This window comes from Danio aesculapii, chromosome 20, assembly GCF_903798145.1.
Source record: "Danio aesculapii chromosome 20, fDanAes4.1, whole genome shotgun sequence".
Classification (NCBI taxonomy): Eukaryota; Metazoa; Chordata; class Actinopteri; order Cypriniformes; family Danionidae; genus Danio; species Danio aesculapii.
In genome coordinates, this window is record NC_079454.1 from 23217503 (window position 1) to 23235320 (window position 17818).

The 17818-nt window shown below is 37.1% G+C and overlaps 1 protein-coding gene across 3 annotated transcripts in view; it reads left to right on the top strand.

Moving 5' to 3' along the window:
* The window catches only part of clocka (clock circadian regulator a), a 106009-nt gene extending 89265 nt beyond the window's left edge, over nucleotides 1–16744 (top strand). For 2 of the 3 annotated variants that reach the window (XM_056480818.1, XM_056480819.1), the window contains exons 17-24: nucleotides 70–214; nucleotides 301–401; nucleotides 2245–2334; nucleotides 5449–5607; nucleotides 5703–5942; nucleotides 8458–8642; nucleotides 9306–9582; nucleotides 12634–16744. In XM_056480818.1, the coding sequence (XP_056336793.1) occupies nucleotides 70–214; nucleotides 301–401; nucleotides 2245–2334; nucleotides 5449–5607; nucleotides 5703–5942; nucleotides 8458–8642; nucleotides 9306–9582; nucleotides 12634–12936 (1500 nt within the window). In that variant the 3' untranslated portion in view covers nucleotides 12937–16744. The remainder of the gene's footprint in view (nucleotides 1–69; nucleotides 215–300; nucleotides 402–2244; nucleotides 2335–5448; nucleotides 5608–5702; nucleotides 5943–8457; nucleotides 8643–9305; nucleotides 9583–12633) is intronic. The other variant, XM_056480820.1, reaches the window with a different exon arrangement.
* The last annotated feature ends 1074 nt before the right edge of the window (nucleotides 16745–17818 follow it).

The following is a 17818-nucleotide window of genomic DNA, read 5'->3' on the forward strand; positions in this document are numbered from 1 at the left end:
GGTAATCAACATAGTATGATGCTGCTGATCTCAACTTACAATCTTTCAACACCGTTTTCCTCTGCTCAGTCTCAGGACTCTGGCTCCGAGTCTCAGTTGAACACCTCCAGCTTGAAGGAGGCGCTAGAGCGATTCGACCACAGCCGCACACCCTCAGCCTCGTCACGCAGCTCCCGCAAGTCCTCCTCACACACAGCTGTCTCCGACCCCACCTGTATGTACTACATCAACAACACGAACACATATACAGACATATTTTAATAATGTGACTAACTCATGAGTGTGTTTATGTGTCTGTAGCCACACAGACTAAGCTGCAGACAGATCGCAGCACACCACCCCGCCAATCAGTGTCAGCCATTGAGATGACATCACAGCGGAGGTCCTCCATTAGCAGTCAGGTTAGTACCTGTCATCATCACTCAACTGTAGGCGCATCACAAATCGCATGCTTAACATCTGTTTCTGTAAGGCAGATAAAGACAGCCTTTGTCATTATTTTTTAAAGTGCAATTTTAAAGCAGTTTCTGGAAGGATAGAGCTTAATATATTTTTTAAATGGCAAAACTTGGTTATTATTTTACGTTAAAAGATATTATTGTTTATTATGAAAACAAATCCAACAAAAGTCTTGAATATGATGTTAGTCTTTATTTCATTGGCAAAATTTCACATACACAAACAGAAATTTGCAAAGTCATCTCCCACATTAACAATTTTTTGTATCGATATCGATTTTTTAAAAATTTCTACTGTAAAATTGTTGAAAAGCAAAAAATCTTAGATGTGTAACAATTATTATAATAGTTTTTTTAATTTCCTTGTTAATTCTTAAAATCATTGGATGTAGAAATGCTGTACAATATGCTTTGTGAATTTTAATTAATTAATTAATTAATTTATTTATTTATTTATTTTTTCCATTAATATATTAGTTTTTTATGTTTATATTGCACCTTTTATATTGTGTTGTTGTATATTTGTTCCTTATGCTTTGTTCAATAACAAAACACATACTTATATATTTATATGCCATTTTGTAGTATAAATGGTGTAAGTAGTGCATTCATGCTGAAAATGCTAAAAAAGTACTTTAAATACCTGGATAATGTTCTTATTCAATCGATAAAAAGTGTGTCGTGTTTTGTTAAACACTTGCAATAATAGCAACATTTCTCTCATGGTGGAAGAGAAGGAGCTATCGGGCAGTAATGTTGAATTATTTTATTTATTTTGGGTTGTGCATGCAAAAATGTCCTACGTAAGCAATTATACTGCCCCCAAATGGTGCATGCAGTTGTACTCATGACAGGTAATGTTACTATTTGGTAGTTTGGTCATTTATTTCACTGATTTGGCAACTGTTAAACATCTAATGTTAAAATGTTAGTGTTCTGTTTGGGATGGCACTAAAATCATAAACTACAAGGTTCAGTGTAAAAGTGCATAGTGTGTTCTTTGGGACACAACTACTGTGAAATATATACTAAATATGATTTAGTATGTAAAGTTGAAGTCAGAAGTAAACATTCTACCTTGCAGAATCTACAAAATGTTCATTATTTTATACAAAAATGCTTCTTATTTATAAGTTTATACTGTCGTAGAGAATATAATAGTTGAATTTACAAAAACGGTACCGTATGGATGTTTACACTTGATTCGTAATACTGTGTTGTTCTCTGAGTGACCCACAACGCCTTTTTTGTTTTCCATTGGTTATTAATGAGTACCTTGCTTGACCTGAACAGTTAAACTAACTTAAACTAACAGTTAAACGGTTAAACTTCAGGTTCCACAAATTGTTTGGTTTTTCAGCATTTTTGTGGATTTAAAGTAGGGGTGAAAACAACTATTTACTCTTGAAATCCATCATTTCACATTTGCTCAACTGCAACAATTAAAACTATTTTTGATTGTCAAATATTTTTCAAATGCTCAATGTAGTTCTAAAAGAAAAACAAAACAAACAATACATTTAGAGTGGAGGGGGTTTTGCCTTTATATCATGTTTATTATTATTTTAATTTTTTTTTCATTTGGCCTCTTTAATTACTTAATCGAAGTTGCTTCACAAGTTTCAGATTACACAAAAATAAATAAAAAACTAAATAAATGTAATAAAATTCTGTGAAATACTGCAAACACTGTAATGGCTAGTTAACTAATCAAATGCTCATATCACTGAAGAATGTGTAGTTTGTCTCTGTCCAGGCTGTTGACTCTTGTGTTTGTGTGTTTTAGTCGATGAGTTCTCAGACCACAGGGCAGACGATGGGAACATCTCTTGTGTCTCAGCCTCAGCAGCCTCAAACACTTCAGGCCACCGTTCAGGTGATTCTGCTTCAGTTACTGCATGCACTACTAGCACTCTTGCTCATTAGTGTTCCACTGATGTGGGTCTTTCAGTGCCTGCTGTGGTGAGAGCGAGTGTGGTGGTCAATGTGTGTATAGAAATATTGAACTTTTGACACGTGCCATCAATAAGAGGATTGATACTGACCTAAAGAGAGGGACTGGGTAAACAGATGTCACGTGAATGAATGAAGCTGCTACTGAAACTGCAGTTTTGATAATATGACTATATTAATGCACGCTAATAATAATTTATACAGCAAGGATGCATTGATTTAATAAATTAAGTAAAAAGTACTGCTTACTTTGTTACAAAAACCTCTATTACACATAAACATTGCTCTTTTTGAACTTTGTATTTAAGTATACTGAAAATAAAATCTCAGAATTCACAAAAAAAAACACATAATTGTTTGCCAAAGTATATTAAAGATTTTATAATTAACAAAAAATGAACATTTTGCAAAAATCATAAAGGTGCAGTCTACAGAAACATTTTTTGTTGTGCTGGTTGAAAGTCTCTTCACATTCCAATAGTAATGATTAAAGTAAATGATCTAAATGTATTTATATGTATTTTGATATTCTAGGTAAGGCATAAGACTAAAAAATGTTCATCCAGTTAAATACTGTCGGGCCAACAATTCCCATAATTCAAATAAGTAGCCCAAACTGTCTGTCAACAAATGTAGATTTGTACATCTGTGCATCTCTGGGCATGTACTGTATATCCACCATTAGTGCATGCACACCTATATTGTTTACCATGCTACTCTGAATATTTGGTCTGAAATAGCATGTAAGTGTGGCTTAGTAATAAGTAGGGCCAGACGGAATCTGCGGACGTTTTTTGCCATTTCTGCAGAGAATTTAGTTAAAATCTGCGGATTTCTGCGGAATTATTTTGAGAATATAACTAAAACCTTAATATGTGAAATAATCAATTTTTTTTTTTTTTTACTTTTATGTAATGTTTAAAATGCAAATCTAATTAGATTCACTTTATTTGGTAAACAAAGCAAGTCTCTCATATAATATATCTACTAAAAGACAGAAAATATTACTGTACAAACTGCATTGTACATAAATCAGATGAACATTTTCATATTAGAGAATAATATTACTGAAATTACTTTAAAAACTGAATAAATATAGATTTACACACATTTACACAAGTAAATAAACAGAATTAATGACACGCAGATTCCGTGTGGGCCTAGTAATAAGTAATTCCTGCATTCTGCTGGCCAACCACTAAGCACCCAGTAGTCGCTTTAGGACAAAGTGTGAGAGAGTGAGACCAGCAATTCTTGCATTCATGAAATATTGCACATTATGACAAGTTTTGCTTGCTACACAACTGAAAACGTGCTAGATATAATACAGTTTTTCCATTCAGAATTGTAGTATTATAAAGAACTATGAAGTTTTCTAACTGGCAAATGACATGATCTAATGGGTTGTCTGCTGTCATCTTTAAGGTGCGTGCGTTGACGATTTCAGGAGGGGTGGCTTTGGATGGCTGGGGTGGGACTGTGTTTCAAAGATATTATGCTAACCGGTTAGCATTTTGACAGATCACCTACTGCACCTTTAACATTCAATATTTGTCAGTCTAGATATTTTGAAGACAAAGTTATATTTTATGAATAAAACAATCAAATTTTTTTTTACAAATGCTGTCAACATACTTCTTAACATCAAGCTTAACATTAAACACTAACATGTCTTTCCCTTTACCAAAAAAACGCATACATTTAAATTTGATTTCTATTTTACTCCCCTAATTTCCCTTGCAAATCATGTTAAAACCTGCAGCTGCACTGTCCAGTTAGTTTTTAGTTTAAAATGATTAACGTAGTTCAACCAAAAATTAAGTAACATTCAGTTTTAAAATCTATTACATGGAGTCAACACAAAAATATGTTAAAGAATGTTTTACTTAAGGGAAAGTTCAAGCAGAAAATCTAATTTCAAGAGTACACACTTAGCTCATGATTTATACATAGTTTGCTTGGCATGCTGTCCCGGGTGAGAGCCCTGAGCTCAAGGGATCCTCGGGCCCAGGGCTCCCCCCTTTTACAGGGCGATGAGAAATTGAGCTCAGGTGGATCTCAAACTCCCCTGCTGTTGAGGCCAAGGTGAACTTCCTGAGAGCAAGACATTAGAAAATAGATTCGGGCTTATTTTATCTATAATAAAGAGCATATTTGGACAGTGGGAGGAAACCGGGGAACCTGGGTGAAACCTACGCGGACACTGGGAGAACATGCAAACTCACAGAAATACCAGATGGCCCGGCGAGGACCCGACTCTATTGGTATTCTTGCTGTGAGGCAACAGTGCTAGTCACTGGGCCACCGTGCCGCCCATTCTGAAAAAAGGTGGAAGAAGAGGAGAAGGGGGGTTTCTTCCCTATAAAGAAGAATATGTAGCCACTGGCTTGTATGGTTCGGGATCTGTGGAGCTGCGCAATGATGGATTTGCTCTTAAGTGTTTGAACTCTCAGTAGTGAGGATTGAACCACGCTGAACTGAACTAAACTGAACTTCAACACAAAACTGAACTGACACTGTTTTAATTTACTATAATTTTCTATGTGAAGCTGCTTTGACACAATCTACATTGTAAAAGCACTATACAAGTAAAGATTAATATAATTATATATAGAGATATGGGATCCTTTGATTGGAGGATCATGATTAGCTAATGTGGGCCAGCTGGTCAATCAAGAGCACCTCGAAAATCATGCTCCTCTCGAAATTAGTTTAAGATTAAACTTCACTTACTCTCAAGTGGTTATAAACATTTTCAGATTCTTTATTTTTAAGAGTATTTTGAAGAAAGCTGAAAACTTGTAACCACTGACATCCAGAGCGGGAAAAAAATAATACTATGGAGGATTTTCAGCTTTCTTTGAAATATCTTCTTTTGTGTTCAACAGAAGAAACACAGGCATGGAACAAGTGAAGTAAACGATGAAAGAATTAATTTTTTTGGGCGAACCATCCCTTTCAGGGCATCGTAATTAAACTGAACAAGAAGCTAAAATAAAACATAAAATAATATCTGTTGCTGTTGATTGTTTTGTAGCCGGTGCTGCAGTTTTCCACACAGATGGATGCGATGCAGCATCTGAAGGAGCAGCTGGAGCAGCGCACCCGCATGATTGAGGCAAACATCCAGAGACAGCAGGAGGAGCTACGGCAGATCCAGGACGAGCTGCAGAGGGTTCAAGGACAGGGCTTACAGGTGAGAGCGCCATCTAGCTGTGGTCTACATGTGCACTGTGCTCTCTCTTCCTTAGTTTGACATGTTTTTACCATTTTTAATTTTTTTATGCATAGATGTTTCTACAACCGAGTGGTGGAGGATTGAACCTCAGCTCCGTGCAGCTGACACAGAGCTCATCCGTACAGACAGCAGGCACTCTGTCCATGCAGGGGGCAGTGGTGCCCACGGGGACCCTGCAGAGCAGCCTGCAGTCCACACACAGCAGCACACAACACACGGTCACACAGCATTCTCAGCAAACAGTGGTGCAGCAGCAGAACCTGCTCCGAGACCAGAGCGCCAACCTCAATCAGGTACTGCTGACAGCCCCTCATCAAACCCACAGCCGGGGACTCACAGTGGGTGGTTAGAGGGCTGATGGTGGATCTAGATGGTGAACCGCTGATGATTCAGTGTTAGCCAGCTTAACCCCCTGTCTGGGACCACAAAATTTGAAATTGTGGAATAATAAAGCATTGAATATTGCGTTTAACAAGATAAAGCATCAAAAATTTAACAAGTGGTTAGGATACACTTTAAAACAAGTCTGTTATGTAGGTCTGCAATAACCAACCTCACATTCCCCCACAGTCCAAAGACATGTGGTACAGGTGAATTGGGTATGAATTGTGTATGGATGTTTCCCAGTGATGGGTTGCAGCTGCAAGGGCATCCACTGCGTAAAACATGTGCTTGATAAGTTGGCGGTTCATTCTGCTGTGGCGACCCCAGATTAATAAAGGGACTAAGCCGAAAATAAAATAAATGAATGAATCAGCCTCACAGAGAAGGAAATAACAAGGAAAGAGGTACAAACCGTGACTCATTTGTGTTGCCAGTACTTAGTGGAAAAATGGCAAACTAAAACAAGTCTATTATAAACAGAGAAAAATCTAAACAGGGGTGCCCAAACTCAGCCCTGGAGGGCCGGTACCCTGCAGAGTTTAGCACCAACTTCAACACACCTTCCAGGACATTTAAGGAGCTTGTTTAGTTGGTTCAGGTGTGTCTAATTGGGGTTGAAGCTAAACTCTCTAAACCATTTAAATATGAACATAAAACTAATATATCGCTGTAGATTTATGAGCGAAGCCTAAGGATGAACCCATAAACCAGGGGTGTCAAACTCCGCAGCTCTGCTCAGTTTAGTTCCAACTCTGCTCCAACACACTTAGGCCCAATCCCAATTCTACCCCTTAGCCCTTCCCCTTAGCCCTTCCCCTTTTGCGCGTTCCCGTGAAGGGGTAGGGGTGTCCCAATTCTCTTTAGTTTGAAGGCGCATGGCTAAGGGGAAGGGGTCGAACTGAGATTTTTCAGGACCACACTCGAAACCAAGGGGTAAGAAAATTTCCCAGAAAACACCAGCCACAACGGCAGAATCGCTGCACCCGGAAGTAAGAAGATCCACAAATTAGTTTTTTTTTTTGTCATTATTACGAATTTTTACAACAAACAAGCACATGTTTTAATATATTCATAACCGCGTACATGTTTTATCGTCATGCTTTTAAAAAACACAAAAATAAAAACTGCTAAATTTCACGATCTATAATCCCTAATTATAACGCCTGTACAGCAGTCCCACAACATTCTGTCACTCGATAACACTTGAATACCCTGTCAGAAAAGTGTCTAGTCTAGTGGCTGGGAATGGGCTTTTTACAGTGTCTGCTATAATGTTAATGTTGTTTTTGGTGTGTTTACATTGAATATGGCTACTGTGTAAATGCGCAGTACAGTTATGAGCTTATTACCACATTATACATCATTATGATAACATGATATCATTGCCTTCAGTGATTTCCTAAAGATAAATAACCAAAAATAAAGCAGCTGGAATAACTACAGCAGTCACCATCGTCTGATCCCATATGAAGCATGAGATCACGATGGCTTATGATGATGTGTGCTGGTGCTGTAGTGGTGTGCTATTTCTTAGAGGTAAATTTTGAAGCCCTTCCCCTTCACACTCGCTTTTAAGGGCCAATTGGAAGAGGTAGGGGTACAAAAATAGAACTGGGCCTTAAGAGGTCACACTAGAGTTTGTGCACGTGAAATTCTGTCATATGGTGCTGCGAACAGGGGTGGGATTAAACAAGATGAACAGACGTTAAAAAATGAGCGATTGCTCCATATTTTAAATGTCTGTACAGAGAGCTCATCTTTTGATCTTCTGTTGATCTCATGTGATACGATTTTGCAGGTCAGAGTTCACCAAGCTTGAACTTTGGAAAAAAGGAACTTGAGAAACTTGTCGCACAAGCTTGCATTTCCATTCTGCCACAATCGCATGCGTATGAATGGAAGTCTATGATGAGAAAACTGAAGTGAGACCGCAGCTTTAAGTATAGGTTTCAAACAAGCCTAAAAGACTCCATCAGTTTGATCAGGTGTGTTTAATTATGGTTGGAACTAAACTGTGCAGAGCTGGAGTTTGACACCCCTGCCATAGATGCTCAAAATAAGCAGATATGGCAACACTGCAGGTGCACACACACACACACACACACACACACACACACACACTCACTATATAGCGCACATGTCTGGTTTTGTGTTGTAATATTAAATTGATCAAACATAGTGAATACCAAACAAGTGAGATGTCTGACAGTCAGTTACTGAACCATCCAGTTTCCTTGTGTTCTATAGACCAACACTGAAACATTTTGGCAATTTACTTCCCTGTGTGTCTGCATTCAGTGTATCCTTTGCTTAAATGATCAAGTTGTTGACTTATTTTTGATGTTTAGTAATGATGATTGGTGATTTTCAGATTAAATACAGGAAAATAATCTAATCTTAAGACTGTGTGTGTGTGTTTTTCAGCAGTCTCAAAGGTCGACTCACACACTGCAGTCTCCTCAAGGAGCTCTGCCTGCATCTCTATATAATACCATGATGATCTCTCAGCCGACGCAGGCCAATGTGGTGCAGATCTCCACGAGCCTGGCCCAAAACAGCAGCACCAGCGGAGCCGCCGTCGCCACCTTCTCACAAGATCGACAGATACGGTATCAAACACACAACCAGACTCATTATACACATAAAGCGCGTATTAGAGTTCTGCATATCCAATAATCATTAATGTAATGTCTTCAATGTGCACGTAATACTGTAACTGACAACAGGCCTTAAAATTATTCGAAAATAATTGGGGGATACACCTCAGGTATTCATTTATTTATTTAGTTTTTTACTAATAAACAATGTCAAGAGTCAATTTTCTATATCTTTATATTTATATATTAAGTGTTCTATATTTTATATATGTTTATATTCTAATATATTTTTATTTATACATGTTAGCTCTGTATTTGCAACGTTGTTGTTTAGACTAAGCTTGTTTTTGGCATGGAATAACCAAAATGTGCGAATATTTCAAACATGTTTATATACATTTTTAGACAACAAAATGCCAACGTTTTAACTTCACAAGGGTTGAGAAATCAATACTTTTCGTACAGAGAATAACTCTGATTTTCAAACACAATACCTGAAAGCATTCGTTACTCTGACCAGTTATCATTTTCTGAAGTAAAATGCTCTCAATAAAAACAATCCATTGAAATTTCTTCATATACACTGAGAAATGATTGAGTTAATTATTATTAAACTAATATTTTTAGCCAGAAACTCAAAGTAACACAGCTAACCTGTCTGACTGTGCTCCACAGGTTCCCTGCCACCCAACAGCTCCTCACTAAGCTAGTAACAGGCCCTATGGCGTGTGGTGCGGTTATGGTGCCCACCACCATGTTCATGGGGCAGGTGGTGACGGCGTTTGCCCCTCAGCAGGGTCAGCCTCAGACTATTAGCATCGCTCAGCAGCCTTCAGCGCAGACGGCCGATCAGCAGACTCACACACAGACGCAGACACAGGCCGCAGCAACAGCCCAACAGCAGGGACAGAACCAGGCTCAGCTCACACAGCAGCAGACGCAGTTTCTACAGGTACAGCTTTTTATAATCATCAATAAAACACCTCTAATAAAAATGCATATTCTGTCATGATTTACTGTACTAGCATGTGGTGAAATCTGGGAAAAATGTGCTTTTCAAGACAGTTATGATGAATGAAGGCTGAAGATTTTTGAAAAATGTAGTTAAAAGTGGCCCTTGTGATGCATCTGATGTGTGAAGTTAGGAGATTGGAGATCAATCTTGTTATTGAATCAGTCAATGTGGTTCATAAACATGTAGTGTTCGATTTTTATAATGCTGATCTCTTTATTACCACTACATTATAAGTTCAAAATGAAGAACTCCTAATGATAGAATGAAAAAGAATTAAGAAAGAAAATGGGTCTGTTTTTTTAGGAATTGGTCAAGTGCTTATGATCATTTGTTTTCCCCTTAAGTTGTGTCCCTGTAATCTTTCATTTGTTACAAACATTGAAGTGGTCATGTGCTGGATTTTTGGAATATATAAATCAATAATGATGAACCCAAAAGAGCACATGTCACTCCGCTACTCACCTGTTTGCACTGGCTGCCAGTTGCTGCCCGCATCAAATTCAAAGCTCTGATGTTTGCTTACAAAGTGACCTCTAGCTGTGCTCCTTCGTATCTGCTCTCACTTCTGCAGATATATGTGCCCTCCAGAAACTTGCGTTCTGTGAATGAACGTCGCCTCGTTGTTCCATCCCAAAGAGGGAAGAAATCACTTTCCCGAACTCTCACATTCAATCTGCCCAGTTGGTGGAATGAACTCCCTAACTACATCAGAACAGCAGAGTCACTTGCTGTCTTCAAGAAACGACTAAAAACGCAACTGTTTAGTCTCCACTTTCCTTCCTAATCTGTAACTGCCTCTCTGGCTATACCACTGTGCCCTCTTTCTCTCTCTCTCTCTCTCTCTCAAAAAAAAAATAAAAAATAAAATAAAATAAAAAAATTAAAAAATTTCTACTAATGTTTTGCTCTTAGACTTTTACACACCTGAAACTTGTCTATAGCACTTGTTCACTGCTGCTCTTATAGTTGTGTAAATTGCTTTCTTGTCCTCATTTGTAAGTCGCTTTGGATAAAAGCGTCTGCTAAATGACTAAATGTAAATGTAAATGTAAATGCAATAATGCTCTGAGGTTCAGTCACGATATTAGCAAGATTTTTACATCCAAAACACCATCATTTAGATTAGATTAAGCTTTTTTTCTGTTTCAGATTTTCTTATTATTATTCTTATTCTTATTTCTTCTTATTTTTTCTTCTGTTATATTTTTCTTTCTTTTTTTTGGTCTTTTTTTTATGGTTACAGAGCAAACCACTGTTTGTCCAATGACTTGCCTAATTAACCCAATGTGCCTATTTAACCTAAATAACCTAGTTATGCCTTTAAATTGCACTTTAAACAGAATGTGAAGCTGAAACTATCTTGCAGAATAAAAGAAAATGTTATGTACTGTCATTATTACAAAGACAAAAGAAAGTGTTCAGGCCTGTAGCCAGCCTGGTGAAAGGGGTGGTTCTTTTTTTTTAAAGGTGGACCTTTTTGTAGTTATACGCCTCATTTACTTTATAATTGTGAGATTTAGATACATTTTAAGCACTATTTGTAGCTGGATTAGCTTGTCGGATGTCATCATAACCACTTTTTGATGTCCCAAATATATTTCCTAGATTTAGAATAAAGAAACAATACTCATTTTTAAAATACTAATATATTACATTATATATCATTAGAAAAAAGATTCAGTTTTAAATGAAAAACAAGCCTATTGTCATTTATTAGGCAAATTACAAATAACAAACTGGCCAGCACATTCAACTTTCCTCAGTTAGAATGTGGTCATTTCAATAATGATGATGATAATAATAATAATAATAATAATAATAATAATAATAATAATAATAATAATAATAATAATTAATAAATAAATAATAACAATATTGTAGAGCTTTACAATAATTCTAGCCTCTTGTAAAAAAAAAAGCACATTTGAAAATTCATGAATAACAACAATTGTATTGAAATTAATTTTAATTTGATGGGTTTTCGATGGGTTATTTTCACTATTTATGATGGCATAGCAGTCAAAATAGGACAAATGAACTCCTGTATGAGACAAATTCTGGACCTTTGTCAGTGAGGGGAAGGTCTTTCGAATCACCCGAAGCCCCCCGCCCCCAGGCTATAGGCTTGGTCTTTCACTGTATTAAATATTATATTACTATATTACATATATTATATTAAATGATGCATGACAAAGAAATATATTGTACTAACTATTGACTGTTGGACTAACAGACTGTTGTAAATACAGTATGAAACTTTGCAAATATATAACATTTTCCTGACAAACTTTGTTAAATAGTTTTTTTATTTACATTTTTCATATTATATTATTTTTTAAATATTATTTTATTCAATCAGCATTTCAATTGGTACATTATAATGTTATGACTATATTCACTAGTTTTGCCATTTGATTTTGCTATACATATTTTATAATCATAATGTGTTTGTAATGTGATTATCAGCCATAGTGCAAATGTAATTATCATTTCATCAGAATTTCTGAAATTCCCTACCATATACACTGTAAAACCCAAAAAGTTAAGGTAACTCAAACTATTTGAGGAAACCGATTGCAACAAACCATTTAAGTTCAAGAACTAATCCTAATGAGTACTGTGAACTTAATCCATTTGAGTAAATGAAGCAATATGAGCACAGTAAAACTCAATAAATGAAGAGAACTCAAATCAACTGAGTACTGTAAAACCCAATAAGTTAAGACAACTCAAACCATTTGAGAAAACCGATTACAACAAAACATTTGAGTTAAACTAATCAACATGAGTACTGTGAACTTACGCCATTTAAGCTGAAGTAATGAGGTATTTAATTAACTCATTACCTTCAACACTGAGTTCAAAACTCTTTTCAAATGAGTAGAATTAACTTTCAGTCAGTTTTGAGTTGACTACACTCATTTCATTTGATGAAGCTGACTGTTGGGTTTTACAGTGTATAAATACATTCCGCATCTGTTTCTGCAGGCCCCACGTCTTTTACATGGCAACCAGTCTACCCAGCTGATCCTCCAGGCGGCGTTTCCTCTTCAACAACAAGGCACATTCACAACCGCAACACAACAACAGCAGCAACTTCACCAACAACAGCAGCAACTTCAGCAGCAGCAACAACTTCAACAGCAGCAGCAACAACAGCAGCAGCAGCTTCAACAACAGCATCAACAACAACAACAACAGCTTCAACAGCAGCATCAACAACAGCAGCAGCAACTGGCAGCTCATCGCTCCGACAGCATGACGGAGCGCTCCAACCCTCCGCCTCAGTAAAGCGCACCGTCAGGGACACCACCAGACCTCCATTGAGCGGTCCCGCAGGCTGGAGGGCTTCTGAGGGGGGCGAGAAAGAAAAATAGCAGTATTTGTGCTGTACCCTCTCAGATACCCTTCCACTGCTTATAGGTGAGGAGCCAGACCTAAACGGGTGTTCGCTCCCGTTCGCTCTCCCACCTATAGGTTGCTTGCACTGAATTCTGAGAGAGGCCCGACCACCAACACTGAGCTCTGGTTTTCCGCCAAACACAGTATCCGCTCTCGTCATTGTCTCGTCTGCCCGGTGCGTGCCGTCATCCTTCATCCGCAGGTTTAATTTATGCAGAAGGAGCGCTTCAGGACGTCCTGCAGGACAAACAGCGCCTCGCTCTTTCTCTCAGCCTCTCTCTCTCTTTCTTTCTCCTCCTCTTTCCTTCTCATTTTACGTGTCGAAGTAATTATGGGTCAGAAAATATTTTTAAGAATGTGGAGTGGATTCAACTTTTATTGTACAGTTCACCTGTAAAATAATGTGTAAATATATGGACAAAAGGAAAGAGAAACTAATATTTTATATGATGCATGAGATGAAAAGCGTAGTCTGTTATTTGTAGCTTTGAATATTCTTTTTTTCTAATATTCAAAGGAAAAAAAGCTAAACTTACTACACGTAATGGCTGATCTCTTCACAGACTTCCTTTTTCCAGTGGGATGGGGTGAGTGTGTGTGTGTGTATGTGCTTGCGCACATGTGTTTGTATGTATGCGTGTCTGCCAAGCAGGCGAAGCTGGATCCTCAGATTGTGTCACAGTTTGTTTAAAACGGCCTTCGTATTTTAGTAAATCTGTTAAAGGAACAGGCAATCTTTAGATGTTTTGCACCGCGTTATGCCGTGCAGTACCATAGTAAATGCAAAAAATAGAGATATGAATATTTCAGAGAGATGTTTTACATTTGTAAATACTTTACAGAGAAGGCTTCAGATCTAGTCTATCATGAGCTTAGGTTAGGCAAACATATAGAAATGGTGCTTTGAGCATTCACTGCTGAAAGGCATTCGCTGTTGTGTACCGATGATGGTAACGGTACTCTCTTCAACTGGAAAGGATGCGGGGTTATGATGACGAGACATCTATTCACATAGTGTGCATGATCTTAAACGATACAGGTAAATTAGCTTAAAGCTAAGTTATAGCTTCCTCTAGTTTTCCAGTGGTTTACATGGTTGTTTACACTGTTATACAGTGTTTTAGGTATGACTCGCTAAGGTTTGAGTAAGAAATAAACAGTTTATCATTTAGAAATAATCAATTATCACATATTTGCACAGTTTCAATGCAGGAATACTTTCACTTGCCTTTCTCGGGTTTCCGCTCAATGACTTTGCAAACTTCTTCCACTCAGCTCTGGTAAAGCAGGAATGTACAGGTTAACTAGTACCTCTTTGACACTGACTTAGTCACTAGCAACTTTCTAGCTCTTTTTTTGCCCAAAGGACACAACACAAGCCCAGTGTTGACAATCTCATTCAGTTTATCAGCCCCCTGTAGTTGCCAGACTACAAAACATGCCAGATTGTAGTAGATTTGTTTGATAGTTAAATGTAACTCTTTAGCTGTGGCTTTAAGATTCTGCAATTTTTGAGTTCATGCTTATTTAGCAATACAGTTGAAGTCAGAATTTATAACCCCCCTTTGATTGATTGATTTTTTTTCACAAATGATGTTCAACAGAGCAAGGAAATGTTCACAGTATGTCTGAAAATATTGTTTCTTCTGGAGAAAGTCTTATTGTTTTATTTTGGCTACAATAAAAGCAGTTTTTAAGTTTTTTTATGGTGAAAATTATTAGCCCCTTTAAACTATATATTTTTTTCGACAGAACAGTCTACAGAACAAACCATCGTTATACAAAAACTTGCCTAATTACCCTAACCTGCCTAGTTAACCTAATTAACCTAGTTAAGCCTTTAAATGTCACTTTAAGCTGTATAGAAGTGTCTTGAAAAATATCCAGTCAAATATTATTTACTGTCATCATGACAAAGATAAAATAAGTCAGTTATCAGAAATGAGTTATAAAAACTATTGTTTAGAAATGTGTTCAAAAATCTTCTCTCTGTTGAACAGAAATTGGGGAAAAATAAACAGGGGGGCTAATAATTCTGACTTCAACTGTGTATAGTCATTTCTAGGAATAAAGTCTCTCTCATTGTTAGTATTTTTATTATTTGTTTTAATTGTAAAAAGGTTATCAGCATTGATACACTAAAAGTGTAAAACAGCTTGATTGATTTATTTGTCATTCCCCCCTGCATGACATTAGAATGTGTCCTGGTGAATTTCACTTTTATTTATGAGAAAGAAAACGACGATCATATGCTTTAAAATGATGTACAAAAGACTCCCACTAAAGTGTCATTCAGTGTGATGATAGTTTATTTACCAAAAATCATTTGACATCATGAAAAGACTCTATATTTAATAGTCTGTTTCCCTCAAACCACTAGTTTTAATCATTTAAATTGTAACAGAATTTAGTACGATCACTTCTATAGTATGCGGTTTAATTTTTGTATAAATGTTACACTGAATGGCGATAGAACATTATTTCACGCTTATTTTTGCAAATGTTAAACTTAAAATGATAATCTTCCATTTAATATGCTTTAATATGCATATTTAAAATAGGTTTTGCTCATTTTATTTGATGTGTCCCATGAAATGGAGCATCTCGCCTTTGTCCCATAATTATATTCAATTATAATATGTTTGAGCAACCCTTAAACATTATTTGGTTTTGTTCTAAAAGCTGAAAGTCACTTTTATCAACAGGTAGCACTTATAAATGACCCTTTTTTTGTACTTGTTGTTCTGGTTTTGTAAGACAAGACCATTTTAATTAGTTATGTTTATTACTTTTTATTGTTAATGCACTAAAGAGCAATATTGCCTTTTCAGGTTAGTACAAGTCGACAGGTGTAGTTCATTCCAATATTCTCCATATCAGACCTCACGTATAGATGAAAGTGCCCGTCTGAATGTTCGGTTTTTACGGGATGTTAAAGCCAATCGCCTGGAGTGCTGCTCCAATCACAGTTCACGTTGCAGTATCCAACCAATAGCAGAATGATCTACAATAATGCAGTATATAAGCGAACTCATTCTTCTTTTTCTTCACCCTTCAGGTCGGTGGTGTGGTTTGTGATGGTCGACCATTGTAGTGTTGGTTTAATGGTTTATGTGGAATGAGCGAGGCGAGATTAATGATTGAATGTAAAACTGTCACTAAGCTTTATAGTAACTTTTAAAGAGGAATATATTGACAAATTAGATGCTCTTATTTTTCTACATGGAGGTCGGAAGAGAGAATTTATGCTATAGTTGAAGCTTATTCAATAGAGTAACCTCAGATGAAGGATTTAAACAAACTGTGACGCACTGGAGGACCAGTTCAACTTTCTCCCCAAAATGCAGTTGGATTCAGGAACAGGTTCTTTTAGGAGAATAGGAGATGCTACAGATGCTCCTGCTTATGTTTATGGGAGGTATTTGAAGGTAATACGTTTTGTTTTGTCTTTCTTTTTGTTTTTTAAGAAAGTTCTTGCTTAAAAAGTATAGGACATCTATACAAATTTAAGATGGGTCGATAAAATGACCTTCTGACGCATTGTGTATTCTCTTGCACAGACGTCAGATGCTGGATGTTGACACACGTGATGATGTTTTGGAGAACAAGGGGCTTTTCTGTTTTCTGCACTGATTTTTATTATGTCAGCCTTTAAGGGACAGTTCATCCAAAAATAAAACTCACAACGCATCCTCAAGCAGTTCCAAACCTTTATAATACCGTGTTTCTCTCTCTCTGTGTTAAAAACAAAAGAAGATATTTTGAAGAATGTTGGAAACGGTTTGCCATTACTATCTGAAGTATGAAAAAAATATAGTGTTCATAATTGGGATGGTAATGGCAAGCAAATGTTGGAAACTGATTGCATTACCATCTTATCTTTCATTAAAAAAAAAAAAAAAAGTTCATACAAGTCAGTTGAGGTGGCTCAGGCATCTGTTTTGGATGCCTCATGGACGCCTACCTGATTTTCAGGCATTTCCAGCCTGGTCTTGGCTGGTTAGTTTGGAAAATGACCAGTTAAACCAAAGTCCCTTTAAGGCAAGTCATTTCACTCGGTGGCCATCTTTAAAATGCTTCTCGGGCAGTATGCTTGGACATTCTGTTTGAATGGGGAAACATCAAATTCTCCAAAACTGCTTGCCAAGCTTACAATTGAATTTCATGTTAGGAATCACCAATAAAATTAAACAACATCTGTCTATTTAGTTTCATTTCTAAACGTCCAAATCCCACAAAATCTGCAGAAACTCACGTCTTGTCCGAGCCCCTTCTCCGGAGTATCGTCATTCTATAGCGATCGATGATTGGCTCCTGTAATAGATGGTGGGATTTTTTCACCATATAGCTATCGATGATTGGCTCCTGGATTAGTAGGTGGGGCTTTATTCACCATATTGACAGTTACACTTTTTCCCCATTCAAAAAAGATACGAGTGACCTGTCTTGTGTATTCTAGAGTCTTTGGCTTGACCAGCCTGGTTTAAGCTCGACATAGCTGGTTTTGGCTGGACAAGCTGGTTTTAGCTGGTCATCACCCAGCCTGACCAGCTAAGACCAGGCTGGAAATGGCCAAACACACACAAAAAAGTTTTTTTCAGTAGGGCAGGCTTGTCCCACATACCCCACCCCCCCCACCCCCAACCGTAGGCTGCATCTGGAAATTCTGTACATAAATGTGAACACATAAATAATGAATAGAACCGCTGACAAAGGAAAGGCCTGACGAAGTTCCGTTTGACTTATTGCCAGTAATGTGAACCAAACTCCT